At 33.2% G+C, this 24,077-nt stretch overlaps 1 protein-coding gene across 5 annotated transcripts; it reads right to left on the bottom strand.

Annotated features, from left to right (window-relative positions):
* Positions 1 to 155: 155 nt before the first annotated feature.
* LOC110657900 (protein ENHANCED DOWNY MILDEW 2) lies at positions 156 to 14,259 on the bottom strand. Of its 5 annotated transcripts, none has more exons than XM_021815342.2 (18): positions 13,770 to 14,258; positions 13,590 to 13,686; positions 12,815 to 12,865; positions 12,579 to 12,670; positions 9,369 to 9,468; positions 9,073 to 9,171; positions 8,202 to 8,449; positions 8,027 to 8,110; positions 7,395 to 7,916; positions 7,117 to 7,261; positions 6,881 to 6,982; positions 4,308 to 4,400; positions 2,551 to 2,592; positions 2,144 to 2,254; positions 905 to 976; positions 718 to 836; positions 565 to 625; positions 156 to 459 (listed from the first exon to the last, which is right to left on the bottom strand). In XM_021815342.2, the coding sequence occupies exons 1-18, from the start codon at positions 14,180 to 14,182 to the stop codon at positions 316 to 318; spliced, it is 2,595 nt and encodes an 864-aa protein (XP_021671034.2). In that variant the 5' UTR covers positions 14,183 to 14,258; the 3' UTR covers positions 156 to 315. The 5 variants fall into 5 exon arrangements, with proteins under 5 accessions (XP_021671034.2, XP_021671038.2, XP_021671036.2 ...); XM_021815346.2 differs by having other exon boundaries at positions 156 to 437; positions 565 to 620; XM_021815344.2 differs by having other exon boundaries at positions 156 to 437; positions 13,770 to 14,257.
* Between the last annotated feature and the right edge of the window lie 9,818 nt (positions 14,260 to 24,077).

Here is a 24,077-nt window from a genome sequence, read left to right as displayed (position 1 = left end):
CTTTTTATTATTTTAATAAATTAAATTATTTTTAAACACATTTCAATTAAATATTTAAATAATTTAAAAATTATTTTTAAGTAATTAAAAGTAAAACTACCTAATTTACTTTTAAATAGTTGTAAGTCACATGTGAAAACCACTTGGAAAGAAAATGAGGAGATAAATAGTAATCGGTTGCCATTGTCAATTCCACAAACTGTTCTTACAATACTCCATTTTCTACAGGTTTTTACAGTTGGATATCTGTGTAACTGGAGAAATTAGCACAAGGTCATTGATTCTCGTCCATGAGATAACTCTACCTTTATGCTTTCATATGTGGCCACACTGTTGTGCTACTGACATGTGCCTGACAGTCCAATCAGTACGGCTCCATAGATACAGTGGAGGTGGGCTTAGGTTCCAACTCTCCATTTGATTGTCATTCACATCAACTGACCCAGGGAGATAAAATGCCTGTAAAACAAACAAATCAAAACAAAATGTACATCATCAGACGTTCATCTTTTCTCAATAACTGGGAGAGTGGGACCAATAATAAGTTGGTGCATTCCCACATACCTTGCCTGAAAGTAATGCATCATCCTCCCAAATTAAATCATATGCACCGTTTTTGTCTAGTCTGACAAACATCAAAATATCAGAAAGTGAAGCAATGATCGCCTTGCGGATTCATTTGCAAAAACTAAATATGGATAAGTTGCAGTTGCTCACCTTTCAGTTTCCTTTGGAGTGATAAGAACAATGAGCTTTGGCTTAAACTCAAGAGCCTTCTTGATGAAAATATTAGAAAGAGATGCTTTCACACCAAAGGGCGGATTCAACCCCATTATCTAATAAAGATGTAATCATTATAACAATTTAAGTATGTATGCTTATCAACTGAATCAAGCGGCCTTACCAGTCGTGCACCATCAGGTAATTCGCCTAAACCAACCTTCAACCAATCTTTCTTCTCAAAACAAAAATCGTTCTGCCAAATGGACATCTAAGATGTTAGATCAATGGTTGCATACAAATTAAAGTTAAATACGTGCACATCAAACACAAAAGAATCAAGTTTCTTTTTGATGTTTACATACATTCTTATCAAACAAATGAGTCAAGCCATCCATGAACCACTTGAACTCCACTTGCAAAATACTAAAAATTGACTCACTTTTTATCTAGTCATTCGGTAACAATTTAGGCTGAATTTGAATACTGTATAATACTTGACTATGAGTAGCTTAAGAGTCTAATCATATGTTTATCCTTTTATATAATTTTAAAATATTATATATTATATTTAAAAAATAAATTATAATATTTATCATTTTAACCTAAATATATATTACAAATGCTAATTCGAGCTCACTCAAGCTTGTTCAAGTTTTAATTTGAAGTTAATAATAATTTTCAATTAAATTTATAATGATAAACGAGTCGAGTTAAACTCGAGTATCTTAAATATCTAATTGAGTCAAGCTTGAGGAAGAAAAGATAAAGCTTGGTTGAGTCAAATTGAGTAAAGTTTAAAGTCTCGAGTTTTTTGAATCGAGTTGAGCTTGGGCTCAATGATTCACTTGACTCAGCAACGCTCTGGATCAGCAGTACTTTGCTTCTCTAAATTGTCAACATTCAGCCTTTGCAAAAGGAGGCTCACCAAAAAAAGGCCAAAATATTGGGAAAATTGATATAAAAGACAATACAGAAATAATTCCTAAAATGAAACCTGTTTTGTTTTATTGATGAAAAGGACATTTACCCAGAAATTTTGCAATTTTTTAACTTGAAGAGCTTGAGGTTTGGTACACAAATTTATGTTGACATTCAACTCTTTGCAAAGCCATATTTTCCTTAATAATGTTGCAAATGAAGCTTTACCAAATAAAGGCCAAGAGACATTTTGGTCCTTCACTCCCTCGAAAAGAGGAGGATAGGGATGTTAAATGAGAAATAAAATAAGCAACGCTAAAGAAGATATATATATATATGCTTTATGATAATATTTTCAGAAAAAGATCTGTACTAATGATCTCCAGCTACATCACAGCATTGACCAGGAACTGGGATTGCCAAATGCACTGACCAGATGTATGCCAAGAGAATTTTTGATAAAAATGCACCAGTCCACCATTACAAGAGAGGTCATTAGTACCTTAGCTTGAATAATATCATAGTTTCTGAATAAGCATGATTTTCCAGTTTGTTCAAGTTTTTCTTTCAGCAGACAACTGAATTCATTAGAACCGCAGCAGAAATCGACTATCTGTTAAGTGGAAGTAGCACCCAGGCATGAAGAAGCCAATAATCAGATTAACAATAGCAACTACAGCAAAATCAAACATTTAGAGAACAAAAAACAATTATCGAAACAATAAAATGAGAAAGATGTTAGGCAATGTCAAGAAAACATGGAAGATTTGAATTTGCATTAGGGCATTTCAATAGAATAATTGAATTTGCATCAGGGCATTTCATTAGAATGCTTATTGACACAAATTAACATTATGCCAACAAATAAAATTAGAGACATGCATTAAATCCAAGAAGTTATAAACTTACCATATCACCATCTTGAACATACCACTGGAGCCGATCAACAATCTGGACAACGAAACTCTGACTATTAGCTTTGCCATATGACTTATAACAGTATTCCAATATTACTTGTAAGGACCCCAAATGGATATAACTATATTACAAATACTTCCTCCGTCCCATAAAGATCGTCACCTTCTTTTTTCACACAGTTTAAGAAAACATAACTAATAGTATGCCACCTCACTTTTTTAATTCATTCTTCCTTTTATACCACTCATTATTTTATAGAAAAATTGGCATCCTTCTCTTTATTTTGTGTTTGTCTTGAAATATACAAAGTTGCAATTAATCTCACATTTTATTATGGGGTTAATAAAGGGTAAAATAGGAAAACTACTATAAAATTTGTTTGACCTTGTGAAAAATGGGCATATATTTTGGGACTTAAAAAGGAATAGCAGACAACCTTTGTGGGACAGGGAGTAACGATAAAGGTTTAGATGCATAAACAATACTAAAGATGACAAAATAATTTGTGCATATGCAGACTTACCAGTAATAGTGAAACACATTGAATAGTAAGAATATTACTTAAAAGCTAATAACTTATCATTAGGATTAGAAATTATAAGTTGGCACATTTGTGTATATAAGCACTTGTAATAATTATACCCACATCAACAACAAACAACAGGAAAAGAAAAAGTCATCTAATATAGGAAGCTCAAATCCATGGTATTTCCCATTGTAAATTTGTCTCTTTTTTTCCTTTTTCTTTTTCATGGGTCTGTAAATAGATTTACTGGCACATAAAGGAATTTCCTTGAATCTTTACTTTTCAGTTCAGACGACACTAAATTCAACTAAAATTGATTCTTAACTCTTAATACATTCCACACATTCATGTGTATTCATCATAACCAACCTGTGTTTCAAACTTGAAGCTATAAATTTTAATAGTCCAGACACTCTAAAGATATATGCTTCTAGATAATGAGGGACAAAAAAATATGACCACAGGTATGCATGCTTCTAGATAACAAGGGACAAAAACTACCAAATATCTGCGAAAAAGCAAACCCTCAGACAATAATTACGGCCCGTAAAGAGAATAATTACAGCCCCCAAAATTAGTCTAGAGCAAAATTGACCTCCTTTGGTTCTTACTATCATTGCTAAAACGTTGATTTCACTTGAACACTTACTCCTGCAGGCCACTTGGGAATGAAACTTCAATGCTATATCTAAAACATTAAAGGCCTTTTAGCTAAGAAAATTAATTAACTGAACAGAAAATTCAACAGTTTGTTTATACAGTTCGACATCTCTATCACTATCTTTCCACATTAAACCTTTGAACTACAATAGCATAATGCCTTCCGTTAAGGAAAGTCAACTTATATATTACTAATTAATTATGTAATTCTTGTATAGCTGATTGTCTAACCCAATTTTAGGGATTTGTATTCCTAATTAGCTAGGAACCACTTGTATATATTTTTATCAATTCCTTCATGAAATAGAACACAAATTTTCCTCTATGCCTTCCTTGTAATTGATAAAAAAAAAAATGCTGAGTACTCATTTCTAGTATTAAGCAGACTGGGTATTAAATCACAAGCAGCATATTCAACTCTGATTGGTTGGTACAATTTGTATTTGGAGGCCACTAAATTGCCCATCTCCACAGTGGTGATTAGTAAATCAGTTTAAGCCTAATAAAGTAGAGGAGAATTCTTCAACCTGTTTTTGACAAGGATAAGGAGACAAATATTTACCTCCTTAAGCTTCCCTACTTGTGTAAAATGGCGACCAAAAGATGTATAGCGTGCTCCATGGAGAAAAGGTGTGAGGTAGATTCCAAGCTTTTTCTACAAATATGAGCAAACAATCAGCATGCTTGCAAAAGGAAACTTCACATAGCAATTATAACAAAATACTCGATGTATCAGGTGCGAACTGACAAAGAGCCATTTAATGCAAGGAATTACTAACTAAAAGAAAAGGTCATTTATCATTCTAAATGATTCTAAACCTTGGGTTGACAACTTCAATTGCCAACTTATTTTAGAAGGTTTATTAATTTTTATCTATTTGTTGATAAAATATTATAATTTTATTAATGAAGACAAACAAATTGGAGGATAATATATCAAGGAAGCAAAAGTAAACTAATTTAACACCCTCCTATCATGTTTAAAATCAGCTAAAGACACTCTTTTAGAACTCATTAAAGCATAAAACCAACAAAGATACCAGAATTCATTTTATTCTACAGCAATCGCACAGAAATAAAGTTCTGATCCTCAAATATATGGGCATTTCTTTCAAACCACAATCTCCAACCACCTGACTCCAAATTAAAATAAAAACTATCTTTTCTCCAACAAAAAGCTAATTATTTCATTTACAAAAGCACCTCTAATTCTTCCAGACCAAGATCTTGGTCCTCCCCTAAAAAAACTAAAATCACAGCAAAAGACAGATTACCACACGCTCATTTTCTCCATCAGACCTTGAAATCTTAAGTATAGATTTAAAAGAACAATACCATCAAACTCATATTACGCAGAACAACAAACAACAGTTCAAAAGGCGATTGAAAATATATCACTTAATCGGGGATGAGGGGAAGAGGGTTGAGGGGCCAGCCTAAATTTTTCTTTTCTTATAATGCTTTTAGTATTGAAAAATTGTATATAAAAATTTGTAAAAATATTAAAATTGGTTCCCCAAATTAATAAAAAAGCCTATTAAATTTATAAATAATTTGATACGCTACAAATTTCTCATATTACAAAAAATTTATAAAAATTTTAATAAAAAAAGAATACATATTAATCTTTTAAAAAATGTAAACTACAACTTGTAGGATTTCTATATTCAATAATAACTAAATTTCATTAAAGTAAATGTAAACCATAGCTTTTAATATTTCTATATAATCTAAACAAATTATAAAAAAAAAAAAAAAAAACTAAATTTCATTAAAAAAATAACATGCAAAGTTTGTGGTATTTTTATTTTACTTTTGCAATTTTTAATTTTAAAATTATATAAAAACAAAAATGTTCTCATTTCATTTTAATTTTAAGATAAAATAAGTATTATGAATAAAAATTGTACTTTTAGTGAGATATAAGAACTCCAAATCTCCCTCCCTCCCTCCCCGCCCCCCCCCCCCCCCCCCCAAAAAAAAAAAAAAAAAAAAAAAAAACTAAAACTAAAATCTTTCTAGATCCGTCCATGCACTTGATAAAGTTCAACTAATTAAGGTGGAAATGCAAACTCAGACATGCATGCATACACTTTCTCCGAAATTATAGCAAAGCAGTGATGCAAGGGATATTACAGATGCAGCTTAAAGCAATAAATTTAATTACTGTCGAGCAGTGGTTGATAATCACACACTAACACATAGAAATTCACTTTCCACGCTACATTATTGCAATCCTACTTTACTACATTTTTGTGCAAGTTGTCAAGGAAAATACAGTTCTTCTCTAGAAACAAAAGTCATCTTATAAAAATCAAATTAACATGCTACAATAAAGAAGAGAAACCACACCAATTAACATACAACACAAGCATATTGCAAGCCAAAAGCATCCATCATCAACACAATATAGTGCAGCAAATTACAAGCCCGAAGCAAATTGATGCAGAGCTAGGATCAAAACAAATTCCTAGAAAAGAGAAACAAATTCTCAAAAATAAAAAGAAATTCTAGAGAAACAAATTCTCAACATAAATTTTATTTATTCTTATTACAGATATAAAATTATTCTTGAGGTCATCATCTACAAGTTTAAACTTTTAAATTAAGTAGTTTATTGACATAGTATTAGAGCCTCTCAGATAAAAACGTTCAAAGTTCAAATCCTATTCATTCCCATTTATTAATTAAATATTTTAGCACAAAGTAAAGTGGGCCTTTGCTTGTTCATACTTTAAACCCACTGGGCATTCGCTTGCAAAATGTGTTAGAGATATAAAACTATTTTTGGAGCCTTCACCTATCCTACAAGCTAAAACTTTTAGGTTGAGTAGTTTCTTAACAATTCTTAATAATAATCACAGACAAAAGCTACTAAATATTAAAAAGCTAGACCTATTTATAGAGAGAATGACCCTATTATATTAGGATTAGAAACCCTAGTTCATATCTAATTAGGAATATTAAATCAAAATAAACTAGGAAATGATAGACCTAATAAGAATAAAGTTTCTAAACAACAAAACTTTAAATTTCCTAATTCCACAATAAATAAAATTCTTAATTCTAATAAAATTCCTAATTCTAATCTTCATCCACAACTGCATCACATATATATGTAAAACTGGCTTAAACCTGCCATCTGAAAATCTGTTTGAGAATCTCAGGTTGACAAACAGTTTTTGCATCCTCAATACTACATCCTTTTTCCAGATTCTGTAATGCAGTTCGCACAGCCTGCAAGAAAATTATGAAGATAAGTGTCTAAAACATCCAGGAAAACTTGGTCAATATATTTACACCAAAGATACATGATGGATTTCAAATGAAACTACTATTAGCGTAAACATTGCACATGCATCTAGATATACCTTTACAGAAGCCTCCACCAATCCTAGTGTAAATGACTTTTCCAGTGCATTTCTGGAACAGTATAGAAGTGTATTTGGGACATTCCTTTTCTTAAATTCTTCAGCATCAAATGAGGAAGAAACATCTTCCATTAGCATCAGAATTCTACATATCGGGGAGAAAAACCGAATATTCATACAAAGGAACTTCAAATTTAAGGTTTTTCTTTTATTTTACAATATCCATAATAAGAAGCATAGCATCAGCCATATTTCAGAATAGCAAGGAAAACAATTACCGTTTTTTGGTTTCAGCACCAACTGAAGGCAATGAACTACTTATTTTTTTCATGGCTGGCTTATCTGGGATAGAATTCTTCATTTTACTGCTAACAATATTCTGCTGTTTAAACTTCGATGGATAAAATCCTGAGTTAACCAATGAGTTATTGCCAGAAAGCAGGTTTCTTGTGTCTACTGTAGATGACCTGGCAGAGACAGAACAAATATTCTTCTTCAACGCTTGTTTATCTGGATGAATTATATTTGATTTTTTCAAAGGTTCAAAATCATGTGCGGGGTATCTTTTCTCTGTTTCGGAAGAATTGCCAATTTCAACACAATCGTGGAGCTTTTTGATCAGCTTTGGCTTCTTTACAGCAGTTCTATCTACAGCAAAACCATCAGAAACCTCAGTTCTCTTTGATATCACAAGCTTTCTTTGTCTTGGCATCAACTGTAATGTGTGCCTCCTTTCCACTTTAGGAAATATTATATGGTCTCTAGCAGGAGTCTTTAGTTGCCTATCAATCTTATGCTCCCTGGCTAAAGCAATTCGCGTCAATGTTGCATAAAGTACCTCATCTACGATGTAAGAGCCACATATATAAGCTTTCATTAGAATAGATAAAATTTTCCAAATGACTCTTACATGCAGTATATCAGGATCCTTCGATTTGGCAAAAGACCCTCCCAAGCCCTGGCCAAATTATTTTCATGTGCATGAACTATGCCCCTGAAGATAAAGCCAACTTGTCAAAAAACACCAACTTATAGATATGTTCTAGAAAAGCCATGTACAAGAAGTGAAAATTACAAGGGTATACCTAGGCAAACATTTCCTGTGATATGCTTTAGGACAACGTCTACATATTGCAAACTGCAATGCATCAACATCAGCATCTTCACATTCCTTACAAATAAAACATTTATGAGCAGGACAAACAAAAGACTCCCCTGTACTGATTTTGGCTCTAAGTTCTTCTGCTTGAGTTTCATTGCCAGTATGAAGCAGTCTTGCAACACACTGTGGGTGATAGAAATGGCCACAAGTAGCAGAAGCACAAGGGAAGACCTTGAAGAATGTCAACATAAAACAAAATATAAGTATGAATATTTATACACGTCTAGTAATTATAACACCTTATGTTTGACCAAAAATGCAATCATGATCTTGTAATAAGAACAAGAGTTCCTTCTGAAAAGATAAATGAGTTTAGCAAACAATAGCAGACATCAATCATATATTTAGAATTCTACAACAATAGCAGACATCAGCATTCATATATATTTAGGAAAAAACAGGAACAACAATAAATCTGTATGAAAAAAATAAATGAGATGATCAATTTCATTTCTACGCAAGTCTCATGAATTCTTGTATAACAGTGATGTGTTCTTAAAACAATGTTATCCCCCATATTCTACAAACATTAAGGTTATCTATGTAGCAGCCTAAGTTGCTGGGAACCTATCAATATAATTAAAAATCCAAGTCATCCCAAACTTGAACTATAAGTGTAACTTATCACTATACATATGGCTCTAACATCATTATGCCAAGTCTTAATAAACAAATTTTTCATATAACAATATATATTTTCACTAGTATAAATCACCTAAAAGTTATCTAAGCAAGGAGGATAAAAATAAATGAACCAGATTAAAAAACTGTCTAAAACTATCAGAACATCATACCTCTTGACTCGAAGATCTATCAGAAAAGCCCAATCTGCCACAAGCAAAGCATTGATGCTGCTGATAAATACAATTTTCACACATAAAAATTTGAATTGCCTGCGCATTATCAGACATCACTTAGAAATAGAATATTGACCTGTCCATTTCTGTGGATGAAGTATTGCCTGAAATGCTTAGGAAAACAAATTGACTATTTGTGTTTATAGTTAACAGTATCATTCTTAAAGGTACAAGAATAGAGATATAGGACAAGAGGAACTAATTTTTATATATTAATTGAAGAAGGTCCTTACTTCATATTCAGCCTTATTTCTATAGCCAAGGGATGCACATTGAGATTCCTCCCCGTCAGCAACAGTTGGGTGAAATGATCTCAGGCACCTCCCGTTACAACTGCAAAAAACCAGAACATATTAAATATTATAAAATTAAATTAAAAATATGTTATTGTAAGCAAAGTGAAAGCCATCCTTATCATAAGCAGCATTTTATAGGATCTTAAAACAAGACATAAGTTGTAAAGGAAATGTTTTCAGCTTAGAGCCATTAATTAGAAGATTTACAATCAATATTATTCAAAAGAAATAGGAACCTCAGTTACACCTAATTAAGAGCTGCAGCTCTGGTTTTGACAAGAGATTAGAGCATAAACGAAAGAAAAGTTACATGAAATGCTGAACCCACAGGTAGACTAGCAACCACAACCACAACCTCAATTGCAGAACTCCCTGGTATGCAATGATAGCTACTCAAGCAGCCCAACACCTCAACCAATTTCTTTTGGATAATTAACATATTCCAATTGAAAGGAAGTAAAATCTGTTTTCTACCAATACAAACTAGCTGGAAGGAAATTATCATTTTAACCTAGATTGTTCAAGTCCAATAATCAGAATGAATCCTAGGATATAAAAATTTTACCACCTCAAGAACAAGCGGAGAAGAATTGTTGTCTTTTTATTACTAACAGAAATTTCTTCAGAAAGAAACGTTGCAATTTCATTAATACAAAGCATAATTATAGATAACTTCCTTCCAAAAGTTCTTGATAAGTGTAACTCATATTATTGATATGCTTCCTGAAATTTTCACATTAATTAAGAACATTTTTTAATTTTGATTCTCTTCTATTGCTACAGGAATTTAGATCATAATCAGAACGCTAAATGTGGCAGTCACATCACATTGTTTTGTTCATAATTTTAAGAGTGGTCATCATGATTTGACCAATTCCACTTCAGATTCTGGCCAGTGACCATTATTGCAGTATTTAACTGTTCAATGATTTATTTTACAAATTTAAGTGTAGGAATATATATATATTGTTGGAATAGGAATGTATGAATTCCTTGATTACTAAAATTGTGTATTCGTTCCATAATAGGAGACTGTAATTGTGTGTGTGTGTGTGTGTGTGTGTGTGTGTGTGTGTATATATATATATATATATATATACAAATCATAGCTTGAGAAATTATCAAGCTAATTTTTCCACAAAATCTCTCTCTCTCTCTCTCTCTCTCTCTCTCTCTCTAGATATATATATATATATGTTACATAAAAGACCTGCACACTCACTGAGATAGAGGAATAGAGAGAGAAAGAGATGGAAATAGACTGGATGAGAAGAGAAATAGACTAGGTGTGGAAAGAAATAGAAAGGAGATGAGATTTAGAGAGAATTAAAGAAGAAGAGCGAAAGAAGAATTCTGCATTTGTTATTCATTTTAGGAATGCCCCAATTACAAGTACCTAACAAAATAACAGAATATTGCCTAGCCCATTACAGTCAGCCCACCTTATTCAACTCATCAAGCTCTCCCATCCCTTAGTCATAAAAGTAAATAATATTGAGGGACACATCAGTTTTTATGCCTATATAACATTAGGTGTGATGCCTAAGGACTTTGTGTAGCTTACAATTTTTCCCCCTGTACTTTTCGCTGCATCCAGATATAAATCCTGCGTTGAGAAATACAGGCCCAGAAGCGTGGATTATCAAACAGGTTTGGTCTGCCAACACTTTTATACCCTTTAATTTTCTTGTACATTGCAGATGTGGGACTTGTTCCCACAAGCCATATGCCAACACTCCCTCTCAAATGCAACTGGATTCAGGCTCAAGCTCACAGTGGCTCACAGGCCTAGTTGTCAATTGTCATTACATGGGGTGGGCAATCTAACTTGGGTCTAGCTCCTCTTAGCTCTGGCCTCAAGGTAGCTCACTAGGTTAGCCCATGGATCCACTTGAGTTTGGTTCATTTAGCTCAATTCATGGGTCTAGCTCGCAAGGGCTCAACCCACCATGCTTTCGCGTTTTGAATCTACGGCTATTAGGCTTCACCGCTATGGTACCATGTTGAGAAATACAGGCCCAGGAGTGTTGATCATCAAACAAGCAGACCTCCATACTAAACTGGGCTTGACATTGGGCTCTCCATAACCAAAATGGCCTAAGATATTTTGGTTTGGTTTGCCAACACTTATACCGTACACATCCAACCATAAACACACAGCTACCCTTTTTAATATAAATTTCAATCTAAATACCAGTCAACCAAGCTGTCCTACGTTGAACCAACTAAGATGCTATATCGCTTCTATAATTGAGTAGCAGAACTTGAACCTTTCATGTCTTGAACTTCATTCGTTTCCTGCATCCCAAAAATTTGAAATAAATTATAAGAGTCTTAAGTAATTCTGAAGTTTTATCATATTTTACACAATTTCAGGTGGGCACCGAAAATGGGAGAATCAATTCAACTTTGTTACGTTTGAAGGTGCTCATATTTCTTGATTGTGCACTGCACCAAATCTTCAACCTTGTTAGAAGCAAGTGTGGTCCTTTCCCACACACTCCTCCCCTTGCATGCTTTTACAGAAAATTTTGGGCTAAAATATCAGGTCAGTTACAAAAAAAACCCACTAAGGAAAAAAAATTTTTATACTGTCAACAATTAATTTTCTAAGCATGCCCACTATTATTTGAGTACACTGCACAGCATATCACAATTTTAGGGCCAAATAAGAACAGGCTGTAACCTGGCCACTTTCTCAGAAATTGCATATTGTCATCTTTTACTTGGAAACTAAAGCATCATACAATTTATCATATATATCACATGGTATATTCTTAAAAAAAATCCAGGTGCAATGTTATATTTGTTATTTAAATGCCACTTTCTAAAATTACAAATGTAATGATGCTGGTTGTATGCTCCAACCAAGCCCATGATTCAAAACAAAAATGTATCAATGCCTATATAGGAAGTGCCAAAGAATAATTAACTGAAGCCAGAAACCATCTCAATTTATCACAAGATTTCAGAGTAATTTCACCATGTTCCACTTCACATTCCACACCTAAATGCAAATTTCAGAGAAAAGAAGTATCAAGTAGTTAGAAATGCATACATATTACATACAAAATTGATGCAAAATGGAGTTGTATAAAGTTGGTAAAACTAGTGAAAAAAAAAATTTGAAATAATGAATTAGCATACCACAAAATGTCACCACCATTGTCACAAATTGCACAAGCTGTATCAAAAAAATCCTTTTCACTGCCATCATCATCAATAATTGTTTGAACACCCTGTTAATCAAGCAAGGAAATTTTCTTTAAAATCTTGAAAAAAAAAATTAAAGAAAAGAATTATACAATGGAAAATTAGAAGGGAAGGAATGGAACAGTCAGACAGAGATAATATTCAAGCAAGAGTTGGCTGTGAACACTAACCTCATAAAAAGTTTCACCACCCTCACTTTTCCCAATAAAGGTACAGAAAGACTGTTCAAAAGATTAACCATCAAATACCCTTCACATATCAGTTAACACACACATATGCACACAGGAAATAACAAATTAACAATCTTAATCTAACAAGACAACAACTCCAAGCTAAAAATAATATACCAAAGCCAACAAAGTGAAGATTGTATTGGGAGTAGCAACATAATAACGTAATAAGAACAGTCAATCAATCTCCGAATCTATGTTGCTGCAGATCAAGAAAAAGTTAGTCGTACCTTCTCTACTTTGGTCAATATAACTATTTTCACATATTCTGGTTCTTTGTGACTTAACTGAAAACTCAAATGCTCAAACATAACGGATGCTTACCAGAATTTCAGTCTTTAAAAACTCTCCCTTATGTTACTTAATGGTAATAAAAAGGTTAGCAGATGGCTTCTAGAGTTTGCATCAAACCTTATGGCTTCTTTTTTCAGACAAGCATGATCATTCTGCCTTAAACTGATAATGCATTTAATCTTTGAAAAACCAAACATCAGACATCAGGCTGGGTCCACAAAAACAATAGGTGTATCCACATTGCTTTGTGAGAACATAAAATCCACAACATATTTTAAATAAGAGTTAACTTCAGATTAATTCAACGCATAGGTTTTTTTTTTAATATAATCTTGTAAATTGAAGCACAAAGAATGTTAATAAGAAAACCCATCACAATCTTAAGATTAAACACGAGATATGCCCGAAATAAAATTCATACCCTGAATGCTTTTAAATCTTTATCCCTTCTTGCTGCTTCCATAATTAATCCCTTGTGATCCAATAGATCATTCTCAGATGGTGGATCCTCATATGTGCTGCAAAAATACACAGGGTAATTGTTTAAAGGCAAACAAAAATGTAGAGAAACTGAAAGAATAAACTACACAACAACAAACACCTGAAGGTCTTCAACAAGTGTTTCCACACGGATTTCTCAGATGCATTCGGATTCTTCTTAATGAAATGAAGCCAGTGAACAGTGATCAAGATTTTCCTGACTACTTGCTCGAAAACCTTTCTTGGCTTTTGAAGCATAACCCATTTCTTGGCCTTACAGAAAACAGATATTTCTGGCTGCACATAAGAAAGTTCAAACTTCCAACCCATAACCGGCAGGTAAATTTTCTGAATTCCATTACTGCAAGTCCCACGCAAAGCAACATGCGTTCCTTCCAAGTTGGTCGATACATCATTCACATCCCACCGGACTGGCAAAACCGAAAACGAGACCGGTGCACCACTGTCATCAACAAAATGATAATTCGACACATACTGTGGCAAAATCTCACCCTCTTCATCAGAGGATGCCATAACGTATCACCACCAAGCGATAACCAGTTAAAGTAATGGATTGTTTAACTCTATGGAAGTTGGTAAAGTCGTGATTTTTATGCTACTAACACAGTGTTTGGATAAATTCTATTTAATAAAATTTTATAAAATTAAATTGAATTCGATTTCGAATTCATTTGAAATGAATTTTACCGATGAAATGCTGCAATTTGAAATGAGAATTCAGTGGTTTTAAGATTCTTAAAATTTATTATATTTTAATTTATCAAATTAATGAATTAGAGATATTTTGATATTTATTTTTTATTATTTTATATATATATATATACACACACACGTGTGTGTAAATTTTTAATATATAATAATAATAAAGTGAAAATATAATTTTATAAAATAATAAATTTTTATTATAATATTAAATTTATAAATATACTCGACGGGTTTGTATTTTTTTAAAAGTTTTGCATAATTACTTTATTGTTAATGTCATTAAACATATTTTTTCAACATATATAATTAAAAAAATCATTTAACAAACGATCTCTCATTTAATTCTATAATTAATCTTTGCAAAATATATTTTTAATATAATAACAGAATATAAATTATAAAATAAAAAATAAAAATTTACTTTATGAAGTTAAATTTATCCATTAATTTTATTGATAAATAAATTAAAAAAAATGACAAAGTCAATCGTTAAATAATAAAAAAAAAACAAAAAATAGAGATGAGAAGGAAAAAATTGTGATTTTGTAGATATAATACAAGGAGAGAAGAGATAAAAATTAAGAAAGAAAGGGTTAGAGAGGAAGAGTTTTTTTTTTTTTTTAAGATTTTGGTAAATTTTAATATTTTTATGTTTTATTATTTATTTAAAATAATGAAATGTTTAAGATAACTTCGCCTAAATAGTTTGCGCTTAACCGGTCCCAAACCCGTATAAAGGATGAGGATTGCGGTAGGTGACAACCAGCGTAAAAATTTCGTCACATCTTATGATATGAATTCAAATGATATAAACGTTGGAGCGTCCTCTACTTAAGACGCGCTACATCGGAGCCAGGTGTAGTGAGAAATATGTAAGGGTGTAGGATGTTCACCTAAAGCGACGCGCCATGCCGGCGCTTGGGTGTGGTGTTAAATGAGCAAGGATTCCCACATCATGGACGAGTGTGGGTAAAGAAGTTAGTCCATAGGACACATAGTAGAACAAATAGTAGAATAGAACATCAGATAGGCATAAAGAACAATAGAAGATATCATAGAAGGAAATCAATTAGGAAGGAACATGATAGGAAGAGAATCAGGGTTAGCACTTGGAATATTGGATCACTTATAAGAAAATTAATGGAGCTTGTGGATACCTTGGAAAGGAGAAGGGTGAATATTGCTTGCATTCAAGAGACTAAATGGATAGGAGAAAAAAGTAAGGAAGTCGGTAATTTAGGGTACAAATTGTGGTTTACCAGAAAGGAGAGAAATAAGAACTGTGTGGGCATAATCATAGACAAGACGTTGAAAGATGCTGTAATAGCTGTAAAAAGAGTAAGAGATAGAATTATACTAGTAAAACTGGTACTAGAAGGAGAAACAATAAATATAGTTAGTGTTAGTAGTATGTCCTAGAGCATATCATTTAGTATGTATCTTGTACATATTTTTATTAATAAAAGGCATTTCCACTTTTCCGTTTACATAATATATTTATGTGTAATAGAAAAGGTCCATTGATATTTTGTTAGAAATTCTATTCTTAAGTTGTTAAGAATATGAGTGACAGTATTTTTAGTACAAAGTATCATAAATAGGTTCACAATCGATGATACTTCATAATAAGGATATGACTTATCCAGAAAGATTGTATTCATGTTTGTTACCAAGTTATTTATATGAGATATAAATAAGATGGAATGGTGAGTCTCATACCATATAGCAAACATGATAGACACTTATAAATGATAAGTAGGCCGAACCAGTAACACTTATGACAAGCACATGGAGTTTACTCTTGTCAATGTTTTGTCATAAATCATATCAGTACATATAATCTTTAGACCTGAGATAGCACAGTTATCTTGTATATAGGTAGTTTGAGTTTGATACCGCTTTCATGCTTGTATTGTGTATGGGTACATGAGCATGTGTTGACTCCTACTAGTTATATATGGAGGTAGGTGTTGATCAAGACGGAATCTGTTCCTCTAAGTAAATAGAGATAAAATCCTATGTTCATTTAATTGTTCTTGATGTTTCAAGTTCCTGGTCAGGACAGATAGATTTATTCAGAAAAGAGTTTCTGATGAGAAAATCTTTTTAATCAAGAACTGGAATTAAAAGAGAACATAATATTCATAGCAAATGGAGTTTGACATAAACCATGACTCTAGCTTGAGTTGGGATTTTGTAACAGAGAGATTCCAATGCATGGTAACATATGATTATAGGTTCATTTAAGGTAAACCTTATTACTAATTGGGTGGCCATGGCATGCTATGCTAGGTGTTAACCATGGTCTGTGAGGTGCATAAAATGATTTAGAGAAATCATTTATGTAAGAAAGAGTTCTGATGATATTAAGAGTTGATATCATATCTCATTATCAATTAGTGATGAGCCTAGTAAGTCACACACATACACAAGTTATCACCTAATTAAATATGATTTAATTAATTAATTAAAGAGTTTAATTGATTAATTAAATAGGTTTGGTTTGCAATTAGATTGCAAAGTCCCTAGCATGACTTGAAACCAAATCTAGATTATTGGATGTATAGTATAAGTTAAATTTATATTTAAAGTGTTTAAATATGAATTTAATTAATGAGAAATTAATTCATAGAGATTAATTAATTAATTTATATTTGATATAAATTGATTAGAAGAAGAGAAATAATTATTTTGGGTTAAGAACTCAAAATTAAGACACAGGGGCATTTTGGTCATTTCACAGGGTGACATGTGGCACCATGAGATGGTGACATGTGGCACCATGAGATGGTGACACATGGCATTACACATAAGCTTGCCAAATGTCTTTTAATCATGTAAGATGATTAAAATTAAGATTAAATATAGGTTTGACACTTTGCACAATGTGATTGGGTCAATTAAACCTAGAACCAATCAGAGGGTGACATGTGGTAAGGGTTTAATGTGTTAACCTAGCTATATAAGTGTTGTTATGAAGAGAAAAAATACAACCAGCAGCCACTCCTCCTTTGTCATGCCATTTTGAGGCTCTCCATCTATTCTTCTTCTTCTTTCATCAATTCAAAGAGATTAGCCATCAATCTCTTGAATTCAAAATACTAAAAATTATTTTCTAGTGTCCTGTTTACATCTTTAATCTCTTAAAAGGCAGAACTTGATTTTCTAATTAATAAAAAAAGTTTTAAAAGCTGTTCAAGGGCTGCCATAGGTGTTCTTGGTGTGGACAAGCTAGAGGAACAACATCTGGTATCCTAAAGATGCATCTCAAAGACGCAAATACACTGCAGTGCATCCAGACGTGTGTTTGTTCTTGATTTAATCTAGGGTTCTAAAATTAATCTAATTAATTTAAAAATCTTAAATGGCAAATACAGATCCAAAAACATATTAAAAGAGTTTTAATATTTTGTTTATCATTGAAATCAAATAGATAAAAATAAATCTTGCATGATGCATGTGACCTTAGGTGAAAATTTTTGAATTCAATGGTATAAACTTCTGTTTTTCACGCTTTCGTTCCTTCAGTTAGTGCTTATGCTCCACAAATAGGACTATATAGTAAGAGTAAATAAAGGTTTTTGGAAGATATGGATGATCTAATGAAAAGTATACCGAATGAAGAGAATATTTTCATCAGTGGAGATTTGAATGGACATGTAGGAAGTGATAGGCAAGGCTATGAGAATGTTCATGGAGGTTTTGGATTTGGCAACTGAAATGAGGAGGGAAAAAGCATTCTGGAGTTTGCTATGGTATACGTGAAGGAACGGAAGCGTGAAAAACACAAGATTATACCATTGAATTCAAAAAAAAAAATTTCGCCTAGGGTCACATGCACCATGCAAGATTTATTTTTATCTATTTGATTTCAATGATAAACAACATATTAAAACTCTTTTAAAATGTTTTTGGATCTGTATTTGCCGTTTAAGATTTTAAAATTAATCAGATTAATTTTAGAACCCTAGATTAAATCAAGAACGATTACACTAACCTCTTGATGCACTGCAGCGTGTCTGCGCCTTTGAGATTCGTCTTCAGGACACCAAATGTTGTCCCTCTAGCTTGTCCACACCAAGAACACCTATGGCAGCCCTTGAACAGCCTCTAAAGCTTTTTCTATTAATTAGAAATTCAAGTTCTGCCTTTTAAGAGATTAGAGATGTAAACAGGACACTAGAAACAATTTCTAGTGTTCTTAATTCAAGAGATTGATGGCTAATCTCTTTGAATTGATGAGAGATGAAGAGAAATAGCTGGAGAGGCTCAAAGTGGCGTGACAAATGAGAGGAGAGGCTGCTGGTTGTGTTTTATTTTCTCATAACAACACTTAAATAGCTAGGTTAACACATTAAACCCTTGCCACATGTCACCCTTTGATTAGCTCTAGGTTTAAGTGACCCAATCACATTGTGCCAAGTGTCAAACCTATATTTAATCTTGATTTTAATCATCTTACATGATTAAAAAAACATTTGGCAAGCTTATGTGTTATGCCATGTGTCACCATCTCATGGTGCCACGTGTCACACTGTGAAATGACCAAAATGCCCCTGTGTCTTAATTTTGAGTTTTTAACCCAAAATAATTATTTTCTTCTTCTAATTAATTTATATCAAATATTAATTAATTAATTAATCTCTATTAATTAATTTCTCATTAATTAAATTCATATTTAAACACTTTAAATATAAATTTAACTTATATTATACATCCAATAATCTAGATTTGGTTTCAAGTCATGCTAGGGACTTTGCAATTTAATTGCAAACCAAACCTATTTAATTAATCAATTAAACTCTTTAATTAATTAATTAAATCATATTTAAATAGGTGATAACTTGTGTATGTGTGTGACTTACTAGGCTCATCACTAATTGGCAATGAGACATGATATCAACTCTTAATATCATCAGAACTCTTTCTTACCATAAATGATTTCTCTAAATCATTTTATGAACCTCATAGACCATGGTTAACACCTAGCATAGCATGCCATGGCCACCCAATTAGTAATAAGATTTACATTAAATGAACCTATAATCATATGTTACCATGCACTAGAATCTCTTTGTTACAAAATCCCAACTCAAGCTAGAGTCATGGTTTATGTCAAACTCCTTTTGCTATGAATATTATGTTCTCTTTTAATTCCAGTTCTTGATTAAAAAGATTTTTCTCATCAGAAACTCTTTTCTGAATAAATCTATCCTGTCTGGCCAGAACTTGAAACATAAAGAATAATTAAATGAACATAGGATTTTATATATTTTTAATTAGAGGAACAGATTCCATCTTGATCAACAACTCCCTGGATATATAACTAGTAGGAGCCAACACATGCCCATATACCCATACACAGTACAAGTATGAAAGCAGTATCAAACTCAAACTACCTATATACAAGATAACTGTATTATCTCAGGTCTAAAGATTATATGCACTGATATGATTTATGACAAAACATTGACAAGAGTAAACTCCATGTGCTTGTCATAAGTGTCACTGGTTCGGCCTACTTATCATTTATAAGTGCCTATCATGTTTGTTATATGGCATGAGACTCACCATTCCATTTTATTTATATCCCATATAAATAACTTGGGAACAAACATGAATACAATCTTTCCGATAAGTCATATCCTTATTATGAAGTATCCTCGATCAGAACCTATTTATGATACTTTGTGCTAAAAATATTGTCACTCATATTCTTAACAACTTAAGAATAATATTTCTAACAAAATATCAATGGACCTTTTCTATTACACATAAATATATTATGTAAACGGAAAAGTGGAAATGCCTTTTATTAATAAAATTATGTACAAGATACATACTAAATGATATGCTCTAGGGCATACTACTAACAATCTCCCACTAGCACTAGAGCCATTCATTACAATATCTTAGACCTATCTTCTCAAGATGTCGGTCTAACTGAGTGCGTGACATAGGCTTAGTGAATGGATCACCGGATTTTCACCGATGCTATTTTCGCATGGCTACATCGCCGCCCAACTATTTCTCCGATAATATGGTAGCGCCTTTCTATGTGTTTGGATTTCGGTGAGACCTTGGTTCCTTAGCTCAGATGATCGCTCCATTATTGTCACGATGTAGTGGAACCGCTGACTCAATGGAAGGAACTACTGTAAGTTCATCACGAACTTTTTAATCCAAACGACTTCCTTTGCAAAGATCGATGCAAAGAATATACTCACCTCGAGTGGAATCTGCAATGCGTGCTCTATTTGGAACTCTTCCAACCGATCGCACCTCCATTACAAATGAACACATATCCAGAGGTAGACTTTCTATCATCGATATCTGATTGGAAATCAGAATTAGTATAACCATCCAATTGCAAGTCTCCACCTCCATAAATCAAGAATAAATCCTTAGTTCTTCTCAAGTACTTAAGGATATTCTTGACAGCTATCCAGTGTTCCAAACTTGAATTGGATTGATACCTGCTAGTCAAACTAACAACATATGCGATATCCGGCCTAGTACACAACATTGCATACATTAAACTTCCAATAGCCGAAGCATATGGAATCCTGGCCATCTTATCTCTTTCTTCGGGTGTCTTTGGAGACATCTCTTTAGAAAGATGGATACCATGTCTCACTGGTAACAATCCTCTCTTGGAATCAAGCATGTTAAACCTCTTTAACACCTTTTCCAAGTATAGACTTTGGGATAAACCTATTATTCTTTTCGCTCTATCTCTATAGATGCGAATCCCAAGAATATAGGTTGCCTCCCCTAAGTCTTTCATGGAGAATGTAGTTGACAACCATACCTTTATAGTCGTCAACATACCTGTGTCATTACCCATCAACAGTATGTCATCCACATATAAGACAAGGAAAGTGATAGCTTTGTCACTAACCTTCTTATATACACATGGCTCATCCTCATTTTTGATAAAACCAAAGGATTTAATGGCTTCATCAAAACGGATGTTCCAACTCCTCGAAGCTTGTTTCAACCCATAAATGGATCGCTTTAGCTTGCATACCTTAGAACCATCTTGGGATTCAAATCCCTTAGGTTGTTCCATGAAAATGTTTTCTTCAATGTATCCATTGAGAAAAGTCATTTTGACATCCATCCGCCAAATCTCATAATCATAGTATGCACTATTGCTAATAAAATCCTAATTGATTTAAGCATAGCAACAAAGTAGAAAGTCTCCTGAGAGTCGATTCGTTGCGTTTGGCGAAAGCCTTTCGCTACTATCCTTGTCTTATTGGTCTCTTGCTTTCCCTCATAAACATTTTTCTTCTTTAAAATCCATTTGTTCGCTATAGGTACAATACCTTCTGTGGGTCAACAAGATCCCAAACTTGATTCTTATACATGGAATCAATCTCGGATTTCATAGCATCAATCCATTTTGAAGAGTCTATATCTGATATAGCTTCTTCATAGGTAAGTGGATCATCTCCATGATCTACTTCTTCATGAGTAGACAACTCTTGTTCTTCTTCATGAAGAAAACCATATCTCACTGGTGGGTGAGATACCTGGTTGTTCTACGAGGAACAGCTGTAGATGTTTCATCAACGGGTATAGGTTGACTAGATGGATTTATATCCATCTGATCTGTTGGTTGGTCAGAATTCTCCAATTCTAACTCTATTTGCCTTCCTTTGCCTCCTTCTTGAACAAACTGTTGTTCAAGAAATGTGGCATCTCTACTTATCACAACCTTTTGTGAAGTAGGCAAATAAAAATAATATCCAAAACTATCTTTTGGATATCCAACAAATCGACCTTTTACGATCCGGTTTCCAATTTATCGGTGTTGACTTTTTGATATAATCTGGACAACCCCAAATCTTAACATGCTTAAGACTTGGTTTTCTTCCATGCCATATCTCATAAGGTGTGGAAGAAACTGATTTTGATGGAATCCTATTCAGAATATATAAAGCTGATTCTAATGCAAATCCCCAAAAGAAGATTGGCATATTAGTATAACTCATCATACTACGTACCATATCCAATAGGGTACGATTTCTCCTTTCAGATACACCATTCAGTTGTGGCGTTCCTGGAGGAGTCAGCTGAGAAACAATGCCATGCTCTCTCAAGTATTCATCAAATTCAGTACTCAAATATTCACCTCCATGATCTGATCGAAGAGCTTTAATACTTTTTCCTGTTTGATTTTCTACTTCAGATTTAAATTCCTTAAACTTTTCAAAGATTCATGTTTGTATTTCATCAAATACAAATACCCAAACCTTGATTTATCATCAGTAAAGGTAATAAAATAATGAAAGCCCCCTCTAGCCATTTCTTTAAACGGACCACATACATCACTATGTATTAATTCCAAAATATTTTCAGCTCTTAGCCCCTGTCCAACAAAGGGTGATCTAGTCATTTTGCCCTGAAGGCAAGATTCACAAGTTGGAGTAGGCTCAGAGTCCAATAAGGATAGAATCCCCATTTTCTCCAATTTTGTAATCCTATCTTCTGCAACATGACATAACCTTAAGTGCCAAATATATTTTGAACTTGAGTTGGTTTTCACCACGACATTGCATTCATTTAGATTGCTATACTCTGGCCAGTGGAAACACTTTCTTACTGGCAATGGAAACACTTTCCTATTGGCAATGAAAACACTTTCCTGTTGGCAGTGGAAACACTTTCCTTTGCCTTCATCAGCTTTAGTCTTCCTTTTCTGTTTAGCTATTTTCTTAGAAGGACCAGGAATCTGAGGTTTCTTTTTCTTATTGCCCTTCTTCTTGTTGGACTTTCCAGCAGAAGAAGATGCAACCAAAGCTACCTCTTTTCCTTTATTGCCTGGCATATTCTTTTGGGCAATAACCAGCATGTTGAGTAAACCAGCTAAGGTGCATTCCTGTCTAGTCATATGGAAGTTTGTCACAAAATTCCCAAAAGACTTAGGAAGGGACTGAAGGATCAAATCCGTCTGTAGTTGGAAATCCATGTTAAAGTCAAGATGTTCCAACTGCTCAATCATCCGAATCATCTTGTGGACAAGATCCCCAACATTCTGTCCCTCAGACATCCTCATACGGAATAGCTGTCTAGATATCTCATACCTAGCATTCCTGCTGTGCTCACCATACAACTCTTGTAGGTGAAGGAGGATCTCACTCGCACTCTGCATGTTCTCATGTTGCTTCTGTAACTCATTACTCATGAAAGCAAGCATGTAACACTTAGCTCTCATATCATGCTCCTTCCACTTGTCCAAAGTTTCATGTTCCTCTTGTGTGGCCTCTGGAGGTAAGGGACCAGGAACATTTGAATCTAGAATATATCCTATATGTTCAAGGTTCAGGACAAGTTTCAAATTTCTTAGCCAATCAGACAGATTAGGTCCTGTCAACCTGTTGTGATCAAGTATGCTTGCAAGGATATTGGATGGTGGTGGTTGTTTTATGCTCATTTTTATCAGAAAATTAACTGCAGAAAATAACAAGATTAATTAGTAAATGTATCATGTAATTAACCAAAATGATTATGGTCTTTTAATCAAATTGGTCCTCCCACTAACTTAGCGAATCCTACACTTCCAGAGTAGAAAACGGAAATCCTAGTTGGATGGATTTCTAGTGGGTGATTGAATTCTTATAATTCTATTGATCATCCTCAGGTACATCCATTATTGGAATTACAATAAACTATAAGTGAGCAACTCCTTGCCCAT

This window comes from Hevea brasiliensis, chromosome 10, assembly GCF_030052815.1.
Source record: "Hevea brasiliensis isolate MT/VB/25A 57/8 chromosome 10, ASM3005281v1, whole genome shotgun sequence".
Classification (NCBI taxonomy): domain Eukaryota; kingdom Viridiplantae; phylum Streptophyta; class Magnoliopsida; order Malpighiales; family Euphorbiaceae; genus Hevea; species Hevea brasiliensis.
This window is presented reverse-complemented; position numbering and strand designations above follow the sequence as displayed.

Coding starts and splice junctions, on each gene's coding strand:
- LOC110657900 (XM_021815342.2), bottom strand. CDS start 14,182: ATGGCATCCTCTGATGAAGAGGGTGAGATTTTGCCACAGTATGTGTCG. Junction 13,687..13,769: donor CACTTGTTGAAGACCTTCAG/GTGTTTGTTGTT, acceptor GTATTTTTGCAG/CACATATGAGGATCCACCAT. Junction 7,262..7,394: donor GGTGCTGAAACCAAAAAACG/GTAATTGTTTTC, acceptor CCCGATATGTAG/AATTCTGATGCTAATGGAAG.